The sequence below is a fragment of the Cervus elaphus genome, chromosome 23 (assembly GCF_910594005.1).
Source record: "Cervus elaphus chromosome 23, mCerEla1.1, whole genome shotgun sequence".
Classification (NCBI taxonomy): domain Eukaryota; kingdom Metazoa; phylum Chordata; class Mammalia; order Artiodactyla; family Cervidae; genus Cervus; species Cervus elaphus.
The window spans coordinates 18,805,053-18,829,017 of NC_057837.1; the positions used below are offsets into that span (position 1 = coordinate 18,805,053).

The 23,965-nt window shown below is 37.6% G+C and overlaps 1 protein-coding gene across 20 annotated transcripts in view; it reads left to right on the forward strand.

The window, feature by feature from the left end:
* Positions 1–23,965, forward strand: part of PARD3 (par-3 family cell polarity regulator) — a 556,192-nt gene that overhangs the window by 237,191 nt on the left and 295,036 nt on the right. For all 20 annotated transcript variants that reach the window (XM_043885073.1, XM_043885063.1, XM_043885076.1 and 17 more), the window contains exon 4: positions 9,799–9,974. In XM_043885073.1, the coding sequence (XP_043741008.1) occupies positions 9,799–9,974 (176 nt within the window). The remainder of the gene's footprint in view (positions 1–9,798; positions 9,975–23,965) is intronic.

A 23,965-nucleotide genomic window follows, 5' to 3' on the forward strand; every position in this document is an offset into this window, starting at 1 on the left:
CAGCATACACTTTTTCCTGTCCTCTCAACTTTCTTTCTCTCTCTGCTGCTGCTTTCTCCCCCCGCTGCTTTTCCTCAGTCCTGCTGTATATTTGTCCTTCCTTTAAACTTCTCTTTAATTGCCTCTTTCTGAATCTGCTGCTGGATCAGACGGGTTTGAGGAGCAGCCGCGGGGGTCCCTGGGCAGTGAGGACCGGGGTGGGTGGACACCAGAGGCCACCCAGGAGGGGAGACATGAAAGTTTCTGAGCTGGGAGCACATTGTGGGGAACCATTGGTGTGGACAGTCAGCAAGGCATGTGGCTGTGTGCAGAGGTGAGGAGACTGTTCTAGAAGATGGGGTTAGAAAGATGTTTTCAGTCCTGGTGGCTACAGGCCTAGACCTCTCACCTGTGGCTGTTTTTTTGGAGGGGGGCTTTTATTTAATATTTTAAATTGAGAGAACTGAGAATCACATGCAGCTGTAAGAAATAATATCTAGAGATTCCTTGTCTGTTTCCCTCACTGGTAAGATTTTGAAACACTGAAGTTTTAGATCCTAACAGCACTGAGACAACCCACTGATCTTATTCACTTATCTCCGTTTACTTGTACTCATATGAATATTTGGGAGGTTCATGATGAGGGTGGATGTATTATTTTTTTCCAGAATGGGAATCCTAATGATTCCAATTTCATATGCCTCAGAGAAATTCTTGAGTTTTTCTTTGTAAATATTTTCACATGACATTAGAACACTGAATATTTATTTCCCTCTTGACTCTCTCTTCCTTCCTCATATGTATCTAAGATTCAGTGGGACCTTTGAACTCATCCTCTTATCTATAGAAATGGGTTTTAAACTCAGTCTTCCCAAGAAATCTCCTGTTATTTCTAGTGAAGGGTAAGCATACTGTGGTGGCTTTGACACGTCTTAATTCTTCCTGGATAGCAGTGTGGTCAAATGACACGGGATGGGGAGTCTATTGACAAGCACTCCAGGGACATCTAGGCTCAGAGGAGTAGTGTAACCTTTGACCCAGCCCTATACTCTCTTTCTGGTCTCAGGTCACTCATCTGTAAATGTGATATTTCAGTTTCTCTCTCAGACCACCTTCCAACTATAGTGTTCTTTATTTATAGCTTGTAAATTTTGTAGGGGTGTGTGTGTATGTATATATAATATATATATATATATATGATAACAGGGTAATAAAATTCATCTTTTGTCCTTCTCTCTGAGTCATCTGCTGTTTTTTCAAGCTTATTTCCTGTCTTGCCTTTCCTCAGATTTTTTCCAAGGATTTTATCTCAGTAAGTGAAATACAAATAAATACCTTTATAAAAAGGGGCACTCTTATATTGGAAGGTGGCAATTCTGTTGTCATGTTTTTCTCCCCATGGCTTGTATTAATAACTTCTCTCCTCACTGTGATATGTGTCTTTAAGAAATGTGTTATTGCCAAAGATGGCGGAGACGGTCTCATTTTGCATGAAGCATAATTTTGCTGTTTGCATCATAAGTTCTAATATGTGTGTCAACTGCATATTATTTTTAGATTTGATTAAATACCTTGATGGCTGGTGTCTGTCTTCTTGGAAAAGGCTTCTTCATTGCCTTGGGTGGTTAAATGATTTAAATATCACTGGAAGAATAAAAGAAGAGAAACATTGGGAAAACTGATTAGGAGTAGGGGTATGATGTATAACCGTTAAAAATGTATATATCTGACCTTTTAAGTATTGCTCTAATTCATTATTAGATGTTCCATTTTTTTTCACTTATTTAAAAGGCACCTTATCTAGAGAGGCAAATCAATATTTACAGTGCATTAGTGCCACAGAGAATTTGAAGGTTTATCCACTCTTCAAAGGAAGGCACACATCAAACAGCCTCCACCGCCACCCAGGACCTGGTGACATCGTCCCCACCCCTGGGCGCTTCATCCAGTAGCTTAATTATTGAAGATCCTCATCTTTGAATTTTCTTTAATATTTCAGAGCCATACTTTGAAAATCTATATATTAAATAAATCAGAGATTACCAGGAGAGAAAGTTTTATTATTGTGTTTTGAGAAGTATTGATTTTCCTAAAATGGAGGGTAAGGAATGATGATAATAATGACCAAATTACCTTAAATGAGAAGCTCCCATTATTTCTAATTGCTTGCAAGAATGCAAATTGCACAGGATTATTAGTAATGCTGAAAAATTGTGAGCCCTAGAAACATGAAGCAAATTATAGGCAAAAAGGCTGTATTTGTATTTTATTTCTCTGAGGCCAAGACAAAATTGGGTTCTTTTATGCAATATTTTGCTTTATCAGGACAGTGAGAGGTGGGGAGCTTGTCAAATGAATCAGGCAGTTGTGTTTCATGCTTCATTTTGTTGATAAGGTCAGACCTCTGGAGTAGTCTCTTTCCTTAGAATCATGTTCAAGTCATCCAAAGACCTGAAGGCAGTTGTGGCTACTTCTGCATTGTAACTGACAACTCTTGTACATTTTTCATTCTTCTCTGAGGCAACTCTTAATGACACTACTTTGAGATGCTTTTATATTTTTTTCTAGTGCCTCTTCATAAATGATTTTAAGTTCTGTTTAGGATGAGGTTTGGTGGATGATTATCAGTATAGGAGTATATGATCCCGTATGGAATCAAACAGTTTTTAGTTTTAATGCTAAATCTCTGATTTTATAGATGGGGACACTGAGGTCCAGTGAGGTGGACTGACATGTTGGGATTGCACATCTAGGCAGGTGGTGGTTCTTTTTTCCTTTTCGGTAGACTGAGCAGTTTTATTTGTGACTTACAGTTCTAAAATCTGCTTACTTGATAGGCTGTTGTTGGTCAGTCGATAAGTCGTGTGTGACTCTTGCGACCTCATGGACTGCATCAAGCCAGGCTTCCTTGTCCTTCACCTAGTAGTCCCTAGACTACTAGGAGGGAAAAGGTACAAACCAACACGCACAGTATGAGCCCGTTTTTGTAAAATAAAGCAGAAACACACTAGGAATACAAAAACTAAAGGCAAAGGCTGAAGTGAATGTTAACTAAAGTCATAAAAATTATAGCTTTTTATAATTCCTCATCCAAGTACATGGTCAGTTCAGTTCAGTTCAGTTGCTCAGTTGTGTCTGACTCTTTGCGACCCTGTAGACTACAGCATATGCTGGGCTCCCCTGTCCATCACCACCTCCTGGAGCTTTTTCAAACTCATGTCCATCGAGTCGGTGATGCCACCCAACCATCTCATCCTCTGTCGTCCCCTTTTCCTCCTGCCTTCAATCTCCCCGCATCTTTTCCAGTGAGTCAGTTCTTCACATCAGGTGGCCAAAGTATTGGAGTTTCAGCTTCAACATCAGTCCTTTCAATGAATATTCAAGACTAATTTCCTTTAGGATGGACTGGTTGGATCTCCTTGCAGTCCATGGGACTCTCAAGAGTCTTCTCCAACACCACAGTTCAAAAGCATCAATTCTTCGGTGCTCAGCTTTCTTTATATAGTCCAATTCTCACATCCATACATGACTACTGGAAAAACCATCACTTTGACTAGATGGACCTTTGCTGGCAAAGTAATGTCTCTGCTTTTTAATAAGCTATCTAGGTTGGTCATAACTTTTCTTCCAAGGAGCAAGTGTCTTTTAATTTCATGGCTGCAGTCACCATCCGCAGTGATTTTGGAGCCCAAGAAAAGAAAGTCTCTCACTGTTCCATTGCTTCCCCATCTATTTGCTGTGAAGTGATGGGATTGTATGCCATAATCTTAGTTTTCTGAATGTTGAGTTTTAAGCCAACTTTTTCACTCTCCTCCTTCACTTTCATCGAGAGGCTCTTTAGTTCTTTGCTTTCTGCTGTAACGGTGATATCATCTGTGTATCTGAGGTTATTGATATTTCTCCCGGCAATCTTGATTCCAGTTTGTGCTTCCTCCAGCCCAGCATTTCTCATGATGTACTCTGCATGTAAGTTAAATAAGCATGGTGACAATATACAGGCTTGAGGTACTCCTTTCCTGATTTGGAACCAGTCTGTTGTTCCAAGTCCAGTTCTAACTGTTGCTTCCTGACCTGCATACAGATTTCTCAGGAGGTCTGGTAATCCCATTCTCTTGAAGAATTTTCCACAGTTTGTTTTGATCCACACAGTAAAAGGCTTTGGTGTAGTCAATAAAGCAGAAGTAGGTGTTTTTCTGGAACTCTCTTGCTTTTTCAGTGGATGTTGGCAATTTGATCTCTGATTCCTCTGCCTTTTCTAAATCCACTTTGAACATCTGGAAGTTCATGTTCAAGTACATGGTCAGTACTATAATACTCCATGTCATAGCTTCTCCTAATCTATATTCAATTTTTTATCTTTCTAATGGTGTCATTTAATGAACATCTATTAATTTTAATGGAGATTTGGATCCTTTGCATCACGAAGAACATCTCAGGGAGACTGTTAGGCAAAACTCTATTCATAGTGATCCAGAAACATATTTTGTGTTGTTCACTGAGTTGATATTGAACCAAAGGTGCCCAGACACTAATGGGTAAGATGAAGCCCCTTGGCACAAAATAAAGATGGTAGCCCCAAATGTATTCCTCACTCAGCACAGCTGCAGTTTAAAGAAAAAAGCTATTTTATCTACTATTCTTGATGAGGCAGCAAAATGATAACTTTTAAAAAACCCTGACCGTTGAACATGCAATTTAATATTTTGTGTAACAACATAGGAGGCAGGCATAAAGTACTTGTACATATTGAGAGTAGTGAAAGTGTTACTCTCTCAGTCATGTCCAACGTTTTGTTACCCCATGGAATATAGCCCTCCAGGCACAGCTCATCTATCCAAACGATTTCCCAGGCGAGAACACTGGAGTGGGTTGCCCTTTCCTTCTGCAAGGGATCTTCCTGGCCCAGGGATCCAACCCTGGTCTCGTGCATTTCAGGTGAACTGTCTCATCTGAGCCGCCAGGGAAACCACATATTGAGAAAAACTTGTATATGATGATTTGAGTTGTAAGCTAAGATAACCATTTTTAATGGAGCAGTGCTTTTATTTGAAAGAAGAATGAAAAAGCTGTGTTTATTCAGACTTTAGTTATCTGGCAGGGTTTCTAGAAAATGGATGAACTGAGCCTGTCATTACATGGAAAACAACTTACAGTGTTCATTGCCAAAGATAACATTTGAGCTTTAAATTCTAGTAGAATTAGATTTTGGAAAACTTATATCTCATTGTGAGCATGATAACATCCCAATACTTAATGATTTTTCTGATGGAATTGGTAGTAATATTCACATATGTGATTTTCTGCTATAAAGAAATATGTCAACATTTGGAGGGTTGGTTTAACCTAATTACTAATAATGTTCCAAGTAATTGTTGCAAAATTTTTCATGGGTAGAAGATCCATTCGAAGAGTAAGATGTAACAAGAGAACAAGACGTTTGCATTCTATATTGCAGCTAACCTTCGAGTCAAGTTTTGATGTGGTATCAAAGATTTATAGTTATCTGAGGAGATTAATTTTTATTTTATTTATTTGACTGCACTGAGTCTTAGTTCTCTAGGCCAGAATACTGGAGTGGATAGTCTCCCTTCTCCAGGGCATCCTCCCAACCCAGTGATTGAACCCAGGTCTCCCACATTGCAGGCAGATTCTTTTCCAGTTGAGCCACTTAGTTATGACACATGGGATTTTAGTTGCTGCGTGTGGTATCTAGTTCCTTGACCAGGGATCGCTGGGCCCCTTGCATTGGGAGTGTGGCATCTTAGCCACCGGGCCACCAGGGAAGTCCATCTGAGAAGATTATTAAAATTCTATTTCCTGTCGCAGCTAAGTGTTTGTGGAGTTCTTTTTTTCTTTGTATACTTGGTCATGTTGCAGCAGGTTAATGAAGAAGCAGAAATGAGAATCCAGATGTCTGCTGCTAAGCAACCTGTGAGACAGTGCCCCTCTTCAGCTTCATGTGCTTTGTTTTGTAAAATCATTTTCATAAAATTCTGTTGTTTATGTTAACATATAATAGGTTTATTATTGTTAACTTAAAAATGAATGAATAAATATTAAAAAACTTTTTTTTCATTTTCACTTCTAGCATGGTATATGCCTAGCTATACCCCACATAAACAGAAGTTTTTTGGGTTCTTCAGTAACTTTTAGGGTGAGAAAGGGTCCTGAGGTCAAAGTTGAGAAATACCGGTATAGGTATCTGTCCCTTGGGGCATGCTTCGTCATTATGCATCATACTTCCTTTATTGAACGAGTAGAGATTTTTTATTTTTTTCCTTCATTTTCTTTTCCCCTCTCCTTTTAACATTTTTGGAATTGGGATTCCTCTTGTTTCAGTTTATATGTATAGCTTATGTAATAGTTCTTCAACTCTCCCAAATCTAATGATGCTATTAAAATCCATGTTTGATTTCTCAGTGTATGTAATTTTACTTTGCAAACACTGGAAAATTCTTCCCCTTTACAAAATTGAGACTGATATTTATATCTGCAAGTAGCTAGGAGTGGAGTTTATTTTTCAATGAATGGGCGAATAACAGAATTAATTTCAAGATTTGGGTGGTGATGGCGCACTGACCAAGGAGCCTCAAGTTCTGGCCAGAATAGTCTCCCCATGCTCCTGTCACCTCTCAGGCTCCACTTACTGGTCTCTGAAGTGAGTCACATGTTTCTCCACTGGGCCTGCATGCATGCGAAGTCGCTTCAGTTATGTCCAACTCTGCGACCCTACGGACTGAAGCCCACCAGGATCCTCTGTCTATGGGATTCTCCAGGCAAGAATACTGACTGGAGTGGGTTGCCATTCCCTCCTCCAGGGGATCTTCCTGTCCCAGAGATCTAACCTGCAGCTCCTGCAGCTCCTGCATTGCAGGTGGATTCTTTACCACTAAGCCACCAGGGAAGCCCCCTTCGCCACTAGGGTTAATGCTTAAAATAAAGATTCAGATCCTTTCAAGTCATTGACTTCTTAATGTTATTTAATATGTGCATGCGTGAGTATAAACTGGATGAAAATGACATAATTTTCACACAGCCATAAAACAAAGAAATTATGAACCAATAAAAATGTAAATTGTCACTATCAGTGTGAGACACTGTCTAAATCGCAGCCAGCCTGAGTGTGGACATGCGATATGTTACGGTGTCTTCACATTGCTGCCCGTGTGCTCTTTGATGACTTTGTTCTTACAGCTCATCAACTGCAAGAAAACCTGACTTCAAGATCATCATGCTGTCACTTGGCATTCCTTTGCTGAGAGCATATTGTTTACTTTTCAAAATGAGTTTTGATCTCCTGTGGCATCCTTCACTGTGGGGTCTGTGTCAATGCTGCCTGCAGTCTGTGCCCTGGCATCTCCCCAGAAGGGGCAACCGAAAGGTCTGCAGTCCTGCTATAACTCCACCTCTTCTTGAATCCACTTTCTTCCCCTGCATCTCTAATTTTGAGGGTTACAGATGCAAAGAGGTACAAAGTGCTAATTATTTGTGTCTGTTTCAGACTAACAGATTAACACAGTGATCATGACTTTTCAGAAGATGATGATCCTAATTATTTATCTAATCTGAATCGGGTCTGCAGTGTATTTCTCTTGGGGAGAATTTCAGAAACAAGTTGAATAAGCTGTTTTATTGTGTTCAGTTGAATTCATTGAAGTTTATAGTCCCTGAATTTATTTGGGGGTGAAATGTACTTTCATGTACTTTTTTATTTTATCACTGTCGGGACTGCTTTTAGTCATTACTTCTGGACCATTTTTAAGGCCTTTTGTGAACTAACAGTGCTTCTTTTAGTCTTCACACACACACACACACACACACACACACACACACAAATATAGGTATACACAGTTCGTTAACAACCAAGCAATCAGCAACCCTGTAACTGGAGGCAACAGAACCCATATCTAAGGAGCAGTATTTTAATTTCCCAGAAGTATTTTATTCTCCCTCCTCCCCATTTTGTTGCTTTTCTGCTTACATTTTTGATGTTTGAATCTGAGAACAATTTTTTTAATTGGGAGGGGACTTTTTATGGTAAGAGCATAGTACTATTAACACACCTAGATCCTTAGAGGTATATTTTTGTGAACTTGTTTTTGAGAGTGACTGTATAGTTCTTTGTTTTGTTTTGTTTCTATTTTTTGGGTATAAATTGTAAGCAATAAGGACTGTCACACGTTTTTACATATACTTAAAAACTGGAAATTATTCTTTCCTGTAATTTTCCTGTATGTATTTCTCTTAGCAAATTAAGATAAACACCAATAGTATTAAATTAAATGTTCAATGTATTTTTTTCTCTGGTTATGTTACTTAGACTTTTTATTGGTTATCAAATCCTCATGATGTGGAAGTAAATGTTAAAGGCAACATTTTATTATGATTCATATGCTTCTCTGATCATATGTTTTCTCTGATCATTTCTAATTTGCTTTAACATATTTGAGACTATTGGATTGACAATGGTTTAAATGTAACTGTTAACATATATAAATCATCTGTCCTTAGTTTCACATCCTCAAGGATCTCCATAGCCACACATTGACCAGATGCATCAATATTCCAAAATTGTTTCTCATAGAATAAATGATGAGTTTACTCCTTCTCCATTAAAGCTGTTTTGTTCGAGGCTTTTAATAAATATTTACCCTGCATCCTAGGTTTTGTAAACAAATTGCTCTAAACATTAATTTAATCTAAAATTTTGTCGTATGTTTATTATTCTTTCCCCTCAGTTGACGTGTGGGGCTTTTGGTTCTGATTCTCAGTTTTACAGACGCATATGCCTGTGTTCTTCTACCTGGTTTTCTAGTGTTTCTTTTCCATTGTCACAGTCATCACGTCTGCTAGCATGTACCCAGTGCTACCATACGAAGGCTGACCTGAGTTGTTATTCATTTTTGTTAGAGTAATTACAAACAGAATACAGCTGATAGAACACCACCTTTTATGTAATTGTGTATGTGAGTATATGGCAGGTACTACCTGAGTATACTACCACGTGGCGCAGTGGTCAAGAACCTGCCTGCCAATGCAGGAGATGCAAGAGACAAGAATTTACTTCTTGGGTTGGGCAGATCCCCTGTAGAAGGCATGGCAACCCACTCCAGTATTCTTGCCTGGAAAATTCCATGGACAGAGGAGCCTGGTGGGCTATAGTCCATGGGATTACAAGAGTCGGACTGATTGACAGCATGCACAGTTGCATATTGGTGTTCTACTTTTAAGATTTCATTATCTAAAGGATAAGAAATATGATTGTGCTTTACACTTTCTGATAATACTTTGTTGAGCAAAAGAAATATTTTATTCAACAGATTTCTTTACTAGCAAAGCCAAACCAATGTCAGGATGATAATAGCAACAATGGTTATTTTTGTCACTCTCTGTTGAGTGCACACCATGTATCAGGATCTGTTTTAGGCAGTCTATCTCATTTAGTCCTTGCAGTCCCCTTAGGTGAGAAGTGATGTTTTATTGCTGTCTGTGTAGGAAGGGACCGGGGAGAGGACAGTGAAGCCGCTTGCCTAGAGCCACACAGGTAACAGGTGTGAAATGCAGATACACCTGGCCGTCTTACTCCAGAGCAGGTGATCCTGTGGATAAGTATTCTTTCATCCTGTAGACATCCTGTTTCTTTCACAGTGAAGTCTTTTAAAGAAACGAGTGGAATTTCTACTTAGGATGCTCGCCCACTGTCACCTTAAAGTGTTACTCTACTCTTTAATCTTTGGGACTTAACTATCTTTATTCTCACACACAGTTTTCAGGTGTTAGGTTATCTTTTAAAAACACAATGCTTTTTTTGTGTTACAGATATGCCTCTTCACGTCCGACGGAGCAGTGACCCAGCGTTAATTGGCCTTTCCACGTCTGTCAGTGATAATAACTTCTCCGAAGAGCCTTCAAGGAAAAACCCCACACGCTGGTCGACAACCGCTGGCTTCCTCAAGCAAAACAGTGCTGGCAGTCCTGCAGCCTGTGACAGGAAGGTGAGCGCCCCTCGTTCGTGTCTCCTTCACGCCAGCGAGGGCTGGCACCCGTGGGCCGGGACTTTTGTGTCCACAGCATCCCCACCGTGTCCTCTGTGACCTTCACGCCAAAGTTCCAAGAGCTTCCTTATTTTGTATTGCCCTTGAATTTTCTGATAAAAATCTGTGTTATTTTTTCATTTTTTTGAATTGATAACATGTTCATGTGATTAAACATGACAACTTTCAACATGAAATACATACACATAAGGTCGCTCTCAAACTTGTCTCTTGGTTACCCTTGTCTCTGTCCTCTTCAGCAACCCTCTTAGGAGCTTTTTGTGTGTCCTTAAAGGGGTAATCAATGTGTAAGTGTATATCTACATTGGCCCCTGAGGTACACTAAAGAAATCACAGCATATGGACTGTTAAGGATGAAAGTGGACGTTGTCCATGGTCATTTGCTCTCACTATGCAATTGTTAATTTTATCTTCATACGAAATGAAAGTGCACTGTCTAGTCTTAATAATATTCTCTTCTTTGACCTGATTTAATTTTGTCCATGACCTAATTTATTTAGTCTAAATAAACATATGTTATTTTAGTCTATTTAGCCTACTTTTTTCCACTTTGTATTAACAGTCTTTGTCATATATTCCTTATCATCCCATTCTGTTAGATCTCTAACCTGTTACCCAATGAGCTTTAAGCTGTGCTTGTCATTTCACTGCTGAATTTATAAAGTAGATTCTCAGCAAACATCTATTGAGTGAATTAATGACAGTTTTTCAGTTCGGCCTGTAACTGAGCACTGTATGTATTGAGAAGTACAGAAACATATTAATCACACATTAATAGTAAAATCACTTCAGTCATGTCTGACTCTGTGAGCCCATAGATGGCAGCCCGCCAGACTCTCCTGTCCCTGGGATCCTCTAGGCAAGAACACTGAAATGTAGCTTGGTATTTGCTTGATTTAGCCTTTGCATCTGTGTTAAAATAACCTTTTAAATTTCTTTTAACTTAGTTTCACATTTCAACAAACTCCTTTTTGTACTAGTTTGTGTAAAGAAAAAAGACGGAATATATAAGATTAAACTGAGAAGGCTCTATTAAGAAAAGCAATGTACTGTAGTCTCTGCTTATTTTGGATGAGAGGTTTAACTGTTAGGCTCATTCTTCTGACCTATTTTATTAGATATGTGATGAGTATCTTATTGAGATTAGCCTGAAAATTTAGAATTTTCTATCACACAACAAACTGTTCAAAGAATCTGGTTTCTGAATAGGCCTCACGACCTTTCATTTATGTTCGGAATAGACCTGATTTACTTGGATATTCACAAATATATGGCTTCCCTGGTGACTCAGTTGGTAAAGCGTCTGCCTGCAATGTGGGAGACCTGGATTCGATCCCTGGGTTGGGAAGATCCTCCGGAGAAGGCAATGGCAACCCACTCCCGTATTCTTGCCTGGAGAATCCTATGAATGGAGGAGCCTGGTAGGCTACAGTCCATGGGGTTGCAAAGAATTGGACACGACGGAGCCCCTTCACTTCACTTCACAAATATATAACAAGTCAAGTTGGTAGTTTAAAAAATTTATTCCTTTTAGAAAGGTTTTTGCTTAGTTGTAGGATAGTGCGTCAGAACTCACTGAAGAAATGAAGGTTTTCTTTCTACCTCATTCAACATCTTGTCTGTATGAGTCAGCTTCACTTGTAGCGAAGAGAACCACAGAGCTATTTTAGACATAAAAGGACTTAATATTGAGAATTTGTGTTTCAGAAAATCACTGGAAGGGCTGGCAGAGCAGGCCATAGTCTGGGCCCCCAGGGCTTTCTGGACAGTCTGGCTGGTCTGAGGAGTGGGTACAAGACCTAATGTCCCCATGCCTGCATCCGCTCACTAGACATTAGCACCATCTCCTCATGTGCTCACCTTGCCTCCTGTCGCCTGTGTACCTGACCTGAACCCAGGAATACCCCAGAAAACACCACCATTTCCACTGCTTGCCACTAACGATAGCCCAAGAAAATCTCTATTTCACAATTATCATTAACATCACAGGCTCTTGAATCCAAATGAGCAGAATGAAGTTTGCTCCAGATACTTGTCTACAGGGGTGTTTTTTTCCTGGAAAATGAACTTCAGTGTTCCAGCCTCCAGAGCCCACAGAGGCTACCCAGAGCAGATAGGGATCCTTCTGGCCAGTTCTTTTTAAAATAACATGTATCTATCATTGTAAAAATGTGGGCAACTAGTAGCATAGAACAAAACTATAATAGCCTATTTCGAAACTCAGCTTAATACAGATGTTAATGATCACACACACAAAGTTGGAGTCATTCTCTGTCTACATAGTTGCATCCTGATGATTTCTACATTTCTTTCCATTTCCTGGGGATTTCCCCTGGTGTGAATTTTGTTAGAAATATTTTTGATGAATGCAAAATATTCCAGTGTAGAGTATACGTCATCATTCTCTCATTGTTGGACATTTATACTATTTTTTCACATTATAAATATCAGTGCTATGAGATAAACTTGAATATAATTTTATTGGTTTTAAAAATGGTTACTTTACCCAATAAACTTTTTTCCTATTGGGAGTGGCATTTAATGTAGCCAGATAGCCGCACTATTCCTTAGCAAAGTCCTTGATTCACGCACATATCTCTAGATGACTTCGTATTCACCTATGGCACATGTAAAAGGTAGTGTGTAGGGAATTTGTCTTTTGAATTGTCTTTGGCTTTACTTTTCAATACCTATTTACTAAGTTTCCTGGTCTAGATTTTAAGTTGTTTGTAGTTTAGTCTGAGGAGTTTTTTTTTTTTTTTTAACATGTGTATGTCTAGTAATGCTGTCTTATTTTCTGTAAATGACTTGTGATGTTTACAGTATTAAGGAAGAATGCTTGAAGGAAAGCATACTTGCTTATTGGTATGAAATTTTATTTATTTGTGTTGCATCCACGAGAGCTCACTCATGCTGGGAAATTTCAAGATGTTATAAATTCTTATCAGTGTGTAGAGATTTAGGTTTTCTGTATAAAAACATGGAAATAAATTAGTTAAGGGTTCACGGTCCTGTGATTCATTGATCTCTGTGCTTGTATAAATCATCTGTTCTTGTATAACTCATATGCATATGTAAGTAGTTTTCTATTTTTCCAAGTTAAATAAACAAAATGGTTTTGGAGTAACCAATCAGCTAAAGCCTCTTCTTTCTGAACAAGACAGTCACAGTGAATTATCCCTTGTGGTTCAAAACCACAGATGAGAGATGGGATCTAACCAGGTTAAAGAGGGATACTGTGCTGTCAAGTTTAGAGGGCACAGTGCACAGACTTTGATGCTACTAAGCCAGATGAGAACTCAGAAACCAAGAGTGCTACAAATTCTGAATTTCTTAAATTTTGTCAGTTTTACCTGGCAGTGAGGCATAGAGGGGGAGAGAATCTTGGCTTTTTTTTTCTGAGTTCTCTGGAACATTGGCTCATTCCTGTTTCTCAAAATTTTGTGGCTGACTGCCCTTTCCACCTCTTTGAGACCAATTTGCTCACACTGTGTGAGCAAGTATCTTGCTTGAAGATGTATTGTCCTTTGAGATTTTGTGTGTGCAAATTAAATATTTCATCTTGGGAAAGAGTCAAGATATATCAGTAAGTGTGAATATTTAAGTTGTCTTGCCCCCTGTTCCGCCATCCTTGTTAGGTCCACATCCCTATGAATGAAGTGGCCACCTAGGATGTGGACATAGTTTGACTCAATTCACTGTAATGAGGCACTTATCACAGCCAGCCTGCCATGAGATTTCAGGGACAAGGTCTCTGTTCTGTTCATTGGGCAGTGGTTATAAGCTGTAGTTTCTTTCTGATAAGTAATAAGAGGTGTTGCTTTTTTAAGGTAGAAGTAGATGTTTTTCTGGAGCTCTCTTGCTTTTTTGATGATCCAGTGGATGTTGGAAATTTGATCTCTGGTTCCTCTGTCTTTTCTAAAACCAGCTTGAACATCTGGAAGTTCTCGGTTCACATACTGCTGAAGCCTGGCTTGGAGAATTTTGAGCATTACTTTGCTAGTGTGTGAGATGAGTGCAATTGTGTGGCAGTTTGAACATTCTTTGGCATTGCCTTTCTTTGGGATTGGGATGAAAACTGACCTTTTCCATTCCTGTGGCCACTGCTGAATTTTCCACATTTGCTGGCATATCGAGTGCAGCACTTTCACAGTATCATCTTTCAGGATTTGAAATAGCTCATCTGGAATTCCATCACCTCCACTAGCTTTGTTCATTGTGATGCTTCCTAAGGCCCACTTGACTTTGCATTCCAGGATGTCTGGCTCTAGGTGAATGATCACACCATTGTGATTTGTCTGGGTCATGAAGATCTTTTTTGTATAGTCTTTCTGTGTATTCTGCCACCTCTTCTTAATATTTTCTGCTTCTGTTAGGTCTATGCCATTTTTGTCCTTTATTGTGCTCATCTTTGCATGAGATGTTCCCTTGGTATCTCTATTCAATAAATATAGTTTAATTTCCTGCCTTTTTTGCTAATTTGTGATATATTGAGAGCATTTTTCTGTGTCTTGTAAATATTGATAGCTTGCCCAATATTCTGTTATGTAATGATTTTTTGGACTTGTTTATTAACTTTGGTGTTTCTTATTGTTGTTATTTAACATATTTATACATTTTCCTTTTTTTTTGCTCTTATAAATAATCTTTAGAAGTATCCTCCAGAGGATATCCTAATATACCAATCAGATGTTGACATCTCTGATTATTTTCTTAGAATAGATTCCTTAAGTAGACTTATTTGACCAAGGAAACAAACATTTTTAAGGCTATTGATAGTTATTTCCCATAAATTCATAAATGATAAAGTAAAAAGTACTTATGTTATATAAAGAGATTTATGATAATTCCTAGAGGGCTGGGCTGGGAAGTGAGAGGTAGACTGAAGAGCACCAAGAAGCACCTGGTACTCCTTCTGAATTCCAGTACTTACTGTTCTATTGAATAGCTTAATGGTTCCATTTGACTGTGCATCAGAATTACATATGGACTTTTAAAAGATAAAGCACATTGATACCAATAGATTCATTCATCTGTTTTAGGACATTTGTGTGTGTTTATTTAAAGCTCTTCTGTTGATTCCAGGAGGGTCTTTTTTAAAAGAACCTGGGTCCAGTTCAAAAGGGATGATATCTTTGCCTGTCAAGAGAAGGCAAAGAAAAGTATAATTCTGATTTTGAGATGTTTTCTTTTTAGGCTAGATTTTCTGTCTTAGAATAGAATCTGAAACATTTAATGTATTTGATTTTGTGTCATTTCACTTCATTTCACACTCAGCCACATTTATCATTTTTAAATGAAAATCTATTATTGAGTCTTTTTAAAAAGTATAAGAACACCCCATTGAGATAGTAGATCATATCTTATCAATACAAAGCTAGAATAGGAAATATTTTTCTAGATAGAAGCTATGATAAAAGCAGTGTTTTTGTTTATTGGTAATTTGTGAATCCATCCTGCCCCCTAATCTTAGTTGAAAGTGCATTTGAATACATAAGGTCATTTTCTGGGACATCAGATACCTAGCATTAGGGTCACCAATACTAATCAGACACAAGAAGCCTCCAGAAAACTCCTGCTACCTGTTTTATTGAGAGCGGGGGTAAGAAAACTTTTACAGTTGATATGCAGACAATAAAATAGCAATAATCTTTGAATCCTATTTCATGTGATTATAAAGTAGCTGCTTGCTGGCTCAGTTATTCATTCATTTGTTCATTCATTGTAAAATGGTATTCTATATTTAGCTCTTTTTTGCTTCCTCCTCCTCTTCTCAAACCTTTGGCTCCTTAGTCTGCTTCTTCTCATTTTTCTTTCTAATATAGAAGACCAGTCATATTGGTAAATTTGAAAATACTAGTCCATTTTAGCAGGAGGCTATTATAAAAAAGTTGTTCATGCCATCTAGTTAAAATAACCATCTAAAACCTCAAAGGATGGGCTAAGAAGTTTTTTAAAACCATGTTTTCTCTGTGTATAGCTGTGCTTAATTTTCTGCGAGATTGTTGTTAAGTTGCTAAGTTGTGTCAGGCTCTTTGTGACTCCATGAACTGCAGCACACCAGGCTTCCCTGTCCTTCACCATCTCCTGGAGTTTGCTCAAATTCATGTCCATTGAGTCAGTGATGCCATCCAACCATCTCATCCTCTGTCATCTCCTTCTCCTCTTTCCCTCAATCTTTTCCATCTTCAGGGTCTTTTCAACAAGTCTGCTCTTTGCATTAGGTGGCCACAATATTGGGGCTTCACATCAGTCTTTCTAATGAATATTCAGGATTGATTTCCTTTAGGATTCACTGGCTCTATCTCCTTGCTGTCCAAGGGACTCTTAAGAGACTTATTCAGTACCACAGTTCAAAAGCATCAATACTTCATTGCTCAGCCTTCTTTATGATACAGCTTTCACATCCATACATGACTCGTGGAAAAACCATAGCTTTAACTATACGGACTTTTGTTGGCAAAGTGATGTTTCTGCTTTTTAATACACTGTCTCAGTTTGTCATAGCTTTTCTTCCAAGGAGCAAGCATTTTTTAATTTTGTGGCTACAGTCACTGTCTGCAGTGATTTTGGAGCCCAAGAAAATAAAATACGTCACTGTTTCCAGTTTTTCTCTATCTGATTAGCTTTGAGGGAAATCCAGCTGAGACCTAGGTCTATGACTAACCTGGTACAACACTTGTACTTTCTGCAAAAGGCCACTAAAACTATAAATATCACCTTTCTATTTTGCATATTAAAAGATCTTAATTTGAATGCACTGCATTTTTGTCCTTTCAGTACTTAATGAATCTAGTCATTTCTGCAATAGGCTAACCTCAAGTGCCAAGCTCTACTAGCCTGAGTTTTTAATCGCCTAGACTCATCTTCTACTTCTGTGCCACATTTAGGAATGTAATCTCCCTTCACATGCTTTAAATATTATAATTTGTGTTCATAGTTATGAAATCCTAAGGTGCTACTGAGAAAATGGTTAAGCCTGGATGTGATATTTTTAGAGCTCACAAACCATTCCAGGAATATAAATCCAAAGCAATGTCAGGATTCTTGTTTAGTGCCCTCAAAGTTACACATCCTACAGATGGAAATGAAGATACTAAACCTGTTTTCTTAATTTGAGGGAGGAGACCAGGAACTCATTAACTTACATTGAAGAAAAATTCAGGTATTCTTTAGACATGTGAAAGTATTTTGGCCTCATTTCATCTTTCTAAGTGGTTTCTATTTTTAATATTTAATAGTTTAGCTTCTAAACCTACCAATTCGGGTCATAAAGTCATGGCCTGTCACTAAAGAGAAGAGCCTTGGTTGGCTGCTGGGACTGGGCTCCCTGGTGTTTGCCCTCCAGCTCTATCTTATTAATAGCTTGCATGTGTTCTGGGTGCCATCATGTGGGCTTCTGTGGGGAGATGTATTCCAGTCAACATTTTTTACAGAGTCGAGGTAGAAGTGGTTTCCATCTCTCCCATCTCCCAAGTGTACTGTTTTTGAGGTTTTGGTGTTTTTGTGTAGTGATAGCCAGGTTGATCTGAGTACTTGCAGGGTATGTTACGTGTTGTATCTCATCTATTCACTCTCTGAAGTCTAAGTATTGTTACACTTCATTGATGAAGAGGTAGAGTCTGAAAGAGTTTAAATAATTCACCTTAGAGTTAAACCAACTGCTAAACAATAAAGTTATTAATCTCTATTAGCCAGTTTCATATTCTGTGCTCTTGATTTTACTACCCACTTTCCTACATGCTTACAGACTTTACATATTGCCCAATGTTCATTTAGTTGTATATTTTCAACTGCAAAATATTTCATAACAACCTCATTTCTGTCACCTCTAAAACTTTCTGTTAGGCAATTAAAATAGATATATAAGAATAATCAGCATTTGTTATTAAAAAACTGGCATAATTTTTAAAACCTTACCAAGTCTATATTATATGTTAGCATCTTAGTCTTGAGTAAAAATAAACTAGCTTCATTAGTGTCACTAATCCTTTTGGTGAGTACCACTGAGCTGTACAGTTAAATATAGTTAAAATAGTGTGTTTTGTATTATGTGACTTTTATCACAGTGGTGGTGGTGGTTTAGTCACTAAGTCATGTCCAACTCTTGCGACCCCATGGACTGTAGCCTGCCAGGTCCTCTGTCCATGGGATTCTCCAGGCAAGAATACCAGAGTGGGTTGCCATTTCCCTCTCCAGGGGATCTTCCTGACCCAGGAATCAAACTCAGGTCTCCTGAACTGCAGGCAGATTCTTTACCGACTGAACTATGAGGAAGCCCTTTATAATTAATAAACTTTATTACTTATTGCTGATTAGTGCTGACAGTTCTTATATTCCTTTTTATTGCTTAACAGAAAGCTTTAGAGGAGATAAAAATGATGTTCTATATTTTTCAAAACTGTATCTGTGGAGATGCTTTACCCAAGGAAATAATTGCACAATTAAGGGGAAAACTTTACCAGGACTAAATTGTATTAATAGATGGTCCCTGAGAACTTTTCACAAAAATGACTCAGTTGTTCTGCTAAACCACTCAGTCCATTGAACTTATGATTATAAATAGAAAAATGTAAGAAGGAGCTGCAGATATTTCCATTGTCACATCAATTGTATATGGTGCCTATTTTAGTAAGTTCTTTGGATATACATTGCTTTAAAATTAAGGTAAAATATTTTCAGATTTTAGCACCCTCTTTTACTATAATATATGCTTTAAAATCAAGGTAAAATATTTAGATAGGTAAACCTAAGTGATTCACATTACACATTTAGGTGAAATGTAACATGGCAGATATTTTGGATTCAGATGGCCACTCTAAATGTTTTTCTCTCTCTCCCTCACCTCCTTGCATCTGTTCCCTTCCTCCCTCACAGTTTGCTCCTGATGCAAAATGCGATTGTTACTTGCAATTTTAGTTTGAGATATGAACATTTGGAGTTATGTGTTTTTGAAAGAAAATGAAATGTAGATGGGTATTTTGTATCTTCAAAATAAGAAACAAGTAGCACTTTCTAAAATGTTTGAAAATTGTTTCAGATTCAAATTTGTTTTGCAGAGTCAAACAAGTGCTGCTTGTCATCTTTATTGTATTAATTGTTTGGAAAATGAGCCAGGCTCCGCAATGTGATCTGACTCACAGCATTTGCATCCTGCTTTTTCTTATACACTTGTTCTTGGTGAAAGGAGGATGGTCAGAAGTGGTCAACCCGACCTTACTGACTATGGGGTGCACGTGGCTGTAGGCCAACTAGGTGACCATGTTGATTTTTATGAAATACTGTGAAAGAAACGAAACGGGAGCTGCTGTAGCTGCTGCTTCCCTGCTAGCTCTTTTCCTTTGTTGCTCAGAATCCAGATGGAGACAGCATCTTTGAAACTGGAGAAAATATTACATTTTCCTCTGCCTCTACCTTCTCCTCACTCCCTGATGCATATTTTCATAGGATAAAGGAGCTAATCCCAGCTGTATCAGACAAGAGATCATTGTATTTAAAACAGTTTTAGAGCAAGCATTTTATTGCTCATGATTATTCCCAAGACTATGTAGTATTTATCAATGAACCAGCCGTCTCTAAGGTTAAATATATTTTGTGATTCAAGAACTTGGGTGGTACTTTCCCATGAGAAAGGGTCATTGTGTAAGAATGGCTGGATATCAGAATTATATCATTACTCAGGTAAACCACAATTCCTGCTCTTGAGAGCAAGAGCTTGGAAATGTCATCATGCAGAAACTGGGCACTGAAGTGGGGAGGTAGAACCTTGGGAGCTGGTTAATCATCTTAATCTCCAAACAGTATTTGTCATAACTTCCCTGAATCCCTGTTTCTTCCTTTAGACAGTGAGCAGTTCAGTTGGATGTTCTCTACCTTTTTTCTTCCAGCTTTTAAAATTCTGTTTCTAAAGTTTTTCATAGCATTCAAACTGTTGAGGTGGGTTAGGAACAGCTGGGGACATTGGTTCGAAGAAGAAGCCTGACTGAGACTGAGTTTCACTGATCTCTTGCTTTTCTTGGATTTCCTGGTCTGCTCCACAAGCATATCTGGCTGCTTCAGAGAACCCTGTGTTCTGATGGTCATCTCTGGAAGCATTATGGCGTTCATAAGTAGATGTACCTCCATGAGAAATTTGAACACCCCCTTTAAGGTCAGATCCTTTATGTTCATAGCCTGATGCACATCTGTGTTCCAGGGATTACTTTTCTTAACGGATATCAAAACTGTTACCAAGCCTAGTTGTAAGTTGTGAGATAAAACTATAGCATCAAGCTTCTGGTTTTGTGAATATACCAACCTGAAAGATTTGCTGTGTGATAGGAAACTTATCTGCAAAATTAATTTTAATTCTCAGATGTGTTCTTCCATACTGGAGAGTTCCAATGTGATTTTTTTTTTTTTTTTGTTTAACATTCCTCAGTGTGCCATTGATCCAGATGTAATTTTACAACCTATAAACTATTGCATATATATCATAAGGCTAGAAAAGATATGAGTTATAGTTCAAAATTAAAGGCCAGAATGAGTTTGGAGAACTGTTTATAGTACTTTTAACATTACAAGGAAAAAAAAGAAAAACTGATGAAATATGATGTGCCTGCTAGTAGATATTACTTTATACCTTAATTTTAAAATTGGCTTGAATCAATTAATATTTTCAATTTTTTTTTTACTAACTCCTGTTTAATACTTAAACTCAGTTTATCAAGAAAATTAAAATAGTTAACAATAGTTATGAAATTTGAGCTAAAGACATGCTGTAATACAGTTTTGGCATTCAAAATCTTTGGATTTTGTTTTTTTTTTGGATTTTGACTCTTTAAAATTTTAAACAAGTTACAGTGTAAAGTGTAATTAGTGTCTCGTTGCAAATTCTACCACATTTTAGTAGACTATATCATTTATAAATACATATATAGTCTACTACTAGACAAAATTTTGTTTTGACAAAAATAATATGAATTTTGAATTTGTTCAGAAGTAGGAACAGATTTTAAAACACATATCCTTTTCTTTGTCTCCTCTACCCCTCTTATTAATAATGATTAAGACTGTGAAAGATGGCAATTATCAAAATGGAAAGGAAGACGTATACATACATGTACCAGTATTTATGCTCATTTAGAGATGGGAATTACTACTAATACGGAAAGGATTTCTTGACCTACCAGAGTTTCAAATAATGCTTTTCAGTTCATTCCGCTTGAAAATAGATATGTGCCTAATATGTGTGTGTGTGCTAAGTCGCTTCAGTCACGTCCAGTTCTTTGCAACTCTATGGACCGTAGCCTGCCAGGCTCCTCTGTCCATGGGATTCTCCAGGCAAAATACTGGAATGGTTTGCCATTCCCTTTGCCAGGGGATCTTCCTGAACCAGGGTTTGAACTTGTGTCTCCTGCATTGGCAGGCAGATTGTTTACTGTTGAGCCACCTGGGAAGCCCTCAAAAAGTGCCTTAATAGGCATGCAGTTGGTTTAAACTGATAGGGGCTGCCAAACTTTCTGACTTCATTTACAAGTTGGTTGTTGAACCTGTGTTTTTGTGTGTGTGTGAGTCATTTTATTTATCCTCACCCTCTCTCTCCTCCTGACCAACCCTCTCAACTCCTATTTATATCTGTGAAGTGGTATGAAGGTCAGAACAGTACATTGACAACAATCCTGTTTACAGACCATTTTATGGTTATCTTTAAACTTTAGCTTTGGCGTTGCTTCCAAGGTCGTGCTCTGGTGTAGCTATCAAGAGGCACAAAAGATAAACTCTGACCCAGAAGGGGACTGGATCTACCACATTGACTTGACAATATGACTATTGAAGATTTTAGCAAGCTTGCTGCAGTTAAAAAAAAAAATGGTCTAAGCTATAACTACTCATTTCACTTCAGCCTCATAATCTCAGATTAGACATCCTGAAAAGAGTTTCCTTTGTTTTCTGTCTGTCTTTTCTTGGGGAAATGATAAAATGGAAAATTGAATTCTCTTGGACCACAATTGCAGAGTTGAAAAATATTGTAAATTTAAAATATTAAAACAACACAGGAATATTCAAAACCATAGGATTCATAGAGGGTGTAAAAATAAAATCTATATGCTTTGGGTGTTTAGTGTTTCAAAACATGGCACAATTCCTAATGATTTTTTAAAAGACGTTTGGAATTTTTGTTTTGAGATAAAGTAGAAATAGAATTGAGTTTCCTGTGCTAACTTAGAAATATCCATTACTTCTATAACGCTCATGAAATTTTCCTTTATTTCTGCAGTAGGGATGTAGGTCTGCCAGGAAATCTGACCATCAGCTAAATAGCTGTTTCTGAGAGATAAAGCCTTGAAGCTGCAGCTTATTATGCCAGGAATAAGCCTCTGTCCCAAGGCATTGGGTGGGTTCTGTGTGATTTCTTTTTATTGAATTGTAATTGGCTCAGGAAGAGGGGAGAGGGAAAAGCTACTTTGCTTACCCTGGAAGAGATTTACTCCATACTCAGGGTACTGTTACCAGGGAGCAGCAAATTAATATGCATTTCTCAGCCTGGGTGGCTTTTTGACACCTGATGATGTGGCGGTACATTTAGATGATAAGGAAAATCCCTGATCACAGCAGGAACATCTGGGTTTTTCTGGCAAGAGGGCAAGTTTCCCACCTTGTGCAGAAGCTTCAGTGGCTGTTTGGTCCAGTTTCTTCTAATTTAAAAGAAGAGTAATTCCTTATGGTATTTTCCTTATATAATCTTTTAGATATAAAGTTGTGGCTTTAATAATTTTTTGCTGTTTGCAAATTTAGTACTTATTAGGGCTTTCTATTGGTCTGTTGGTCTATTTCTACTAATATATTGGTCCTACTGCTAGATTTTTATAAGTCTCAAGAAAAAGATTTCATGTTTTGCTTTAAGTTTATCAATATACAGAATTGAGACATTAATTTGATCATAGAATAAAATAGATTTAAAAGCCCATTCTCCAATTTATTATAAATTCAGTGTGAAAATATCAATGACTAACATTTTGGTTGGTTTATTTTTTTCTTTAGGTTATAGTATATAAATTTTGCAAATTCATTCAAAAAATATTTTTGACTTTTATGTAGTTAGCTATAGTTTGGTCCATGGAAAATGTAGTCTTGCAGACATAGTTAAGAGTACCATAATTTTAAAATCATTTACACTGGAATAAATATTTTCAAATTGAAAATAGAACACGCTGTATATATTTCATTTGAAAACAGTGACTGTTCATGCATATATTGTAGAAAATACAAGTAGAAACACATACTGTGCTATTAGGTTTAAGTATGTGCTTACATCATTGAGTATGAATCACAGACTAATAGAACTATAAAGTGTTTGTACTTGATCCAGACTTCAGGCAGGATTTTGAGGAAGAACATTGCTGAAATGCCAGTAGCATGAGATGGTGCAGTCGACAAAATAGCAGATACTGTAGGGTAACAATTGGTGACATACTTTAGAAATTCTTCACTTACCTGGTGTTGACTAAGGTGACTGACTGTAACTGGGCTTTTCGTAAACACATTAATATATGAGTTTATTACTGACTTTACCATATCAACATTGAATTAGGAAAATCTTTTTATGAGGGATATAATATTTTATTTTTCTTACCATTTAAATGCTCAAAGCTGATTCTACTGATAGATCTTTTGATTTTTTTTTTTAAACCCTTATCTGCCTTAATACGATTACTTTGTGGTAGCCTGCTGCATGAATTACATGTCATAATTGACATAAATGGAGAAATGCCACACTACTTTTTAGATGCAATTAGAAATAATCACATTTTCCTCAGACATTGTGTACTGTAGTACTGTAGGTGTGACATAAAATTGAAATAGGCGTCTAACAGTAGTATGCTGCAGTCCATGGGGTCTCAGAGTTGAACACGACTTAGCGGCTGATGACAGCAATACGTCTTTTAGTA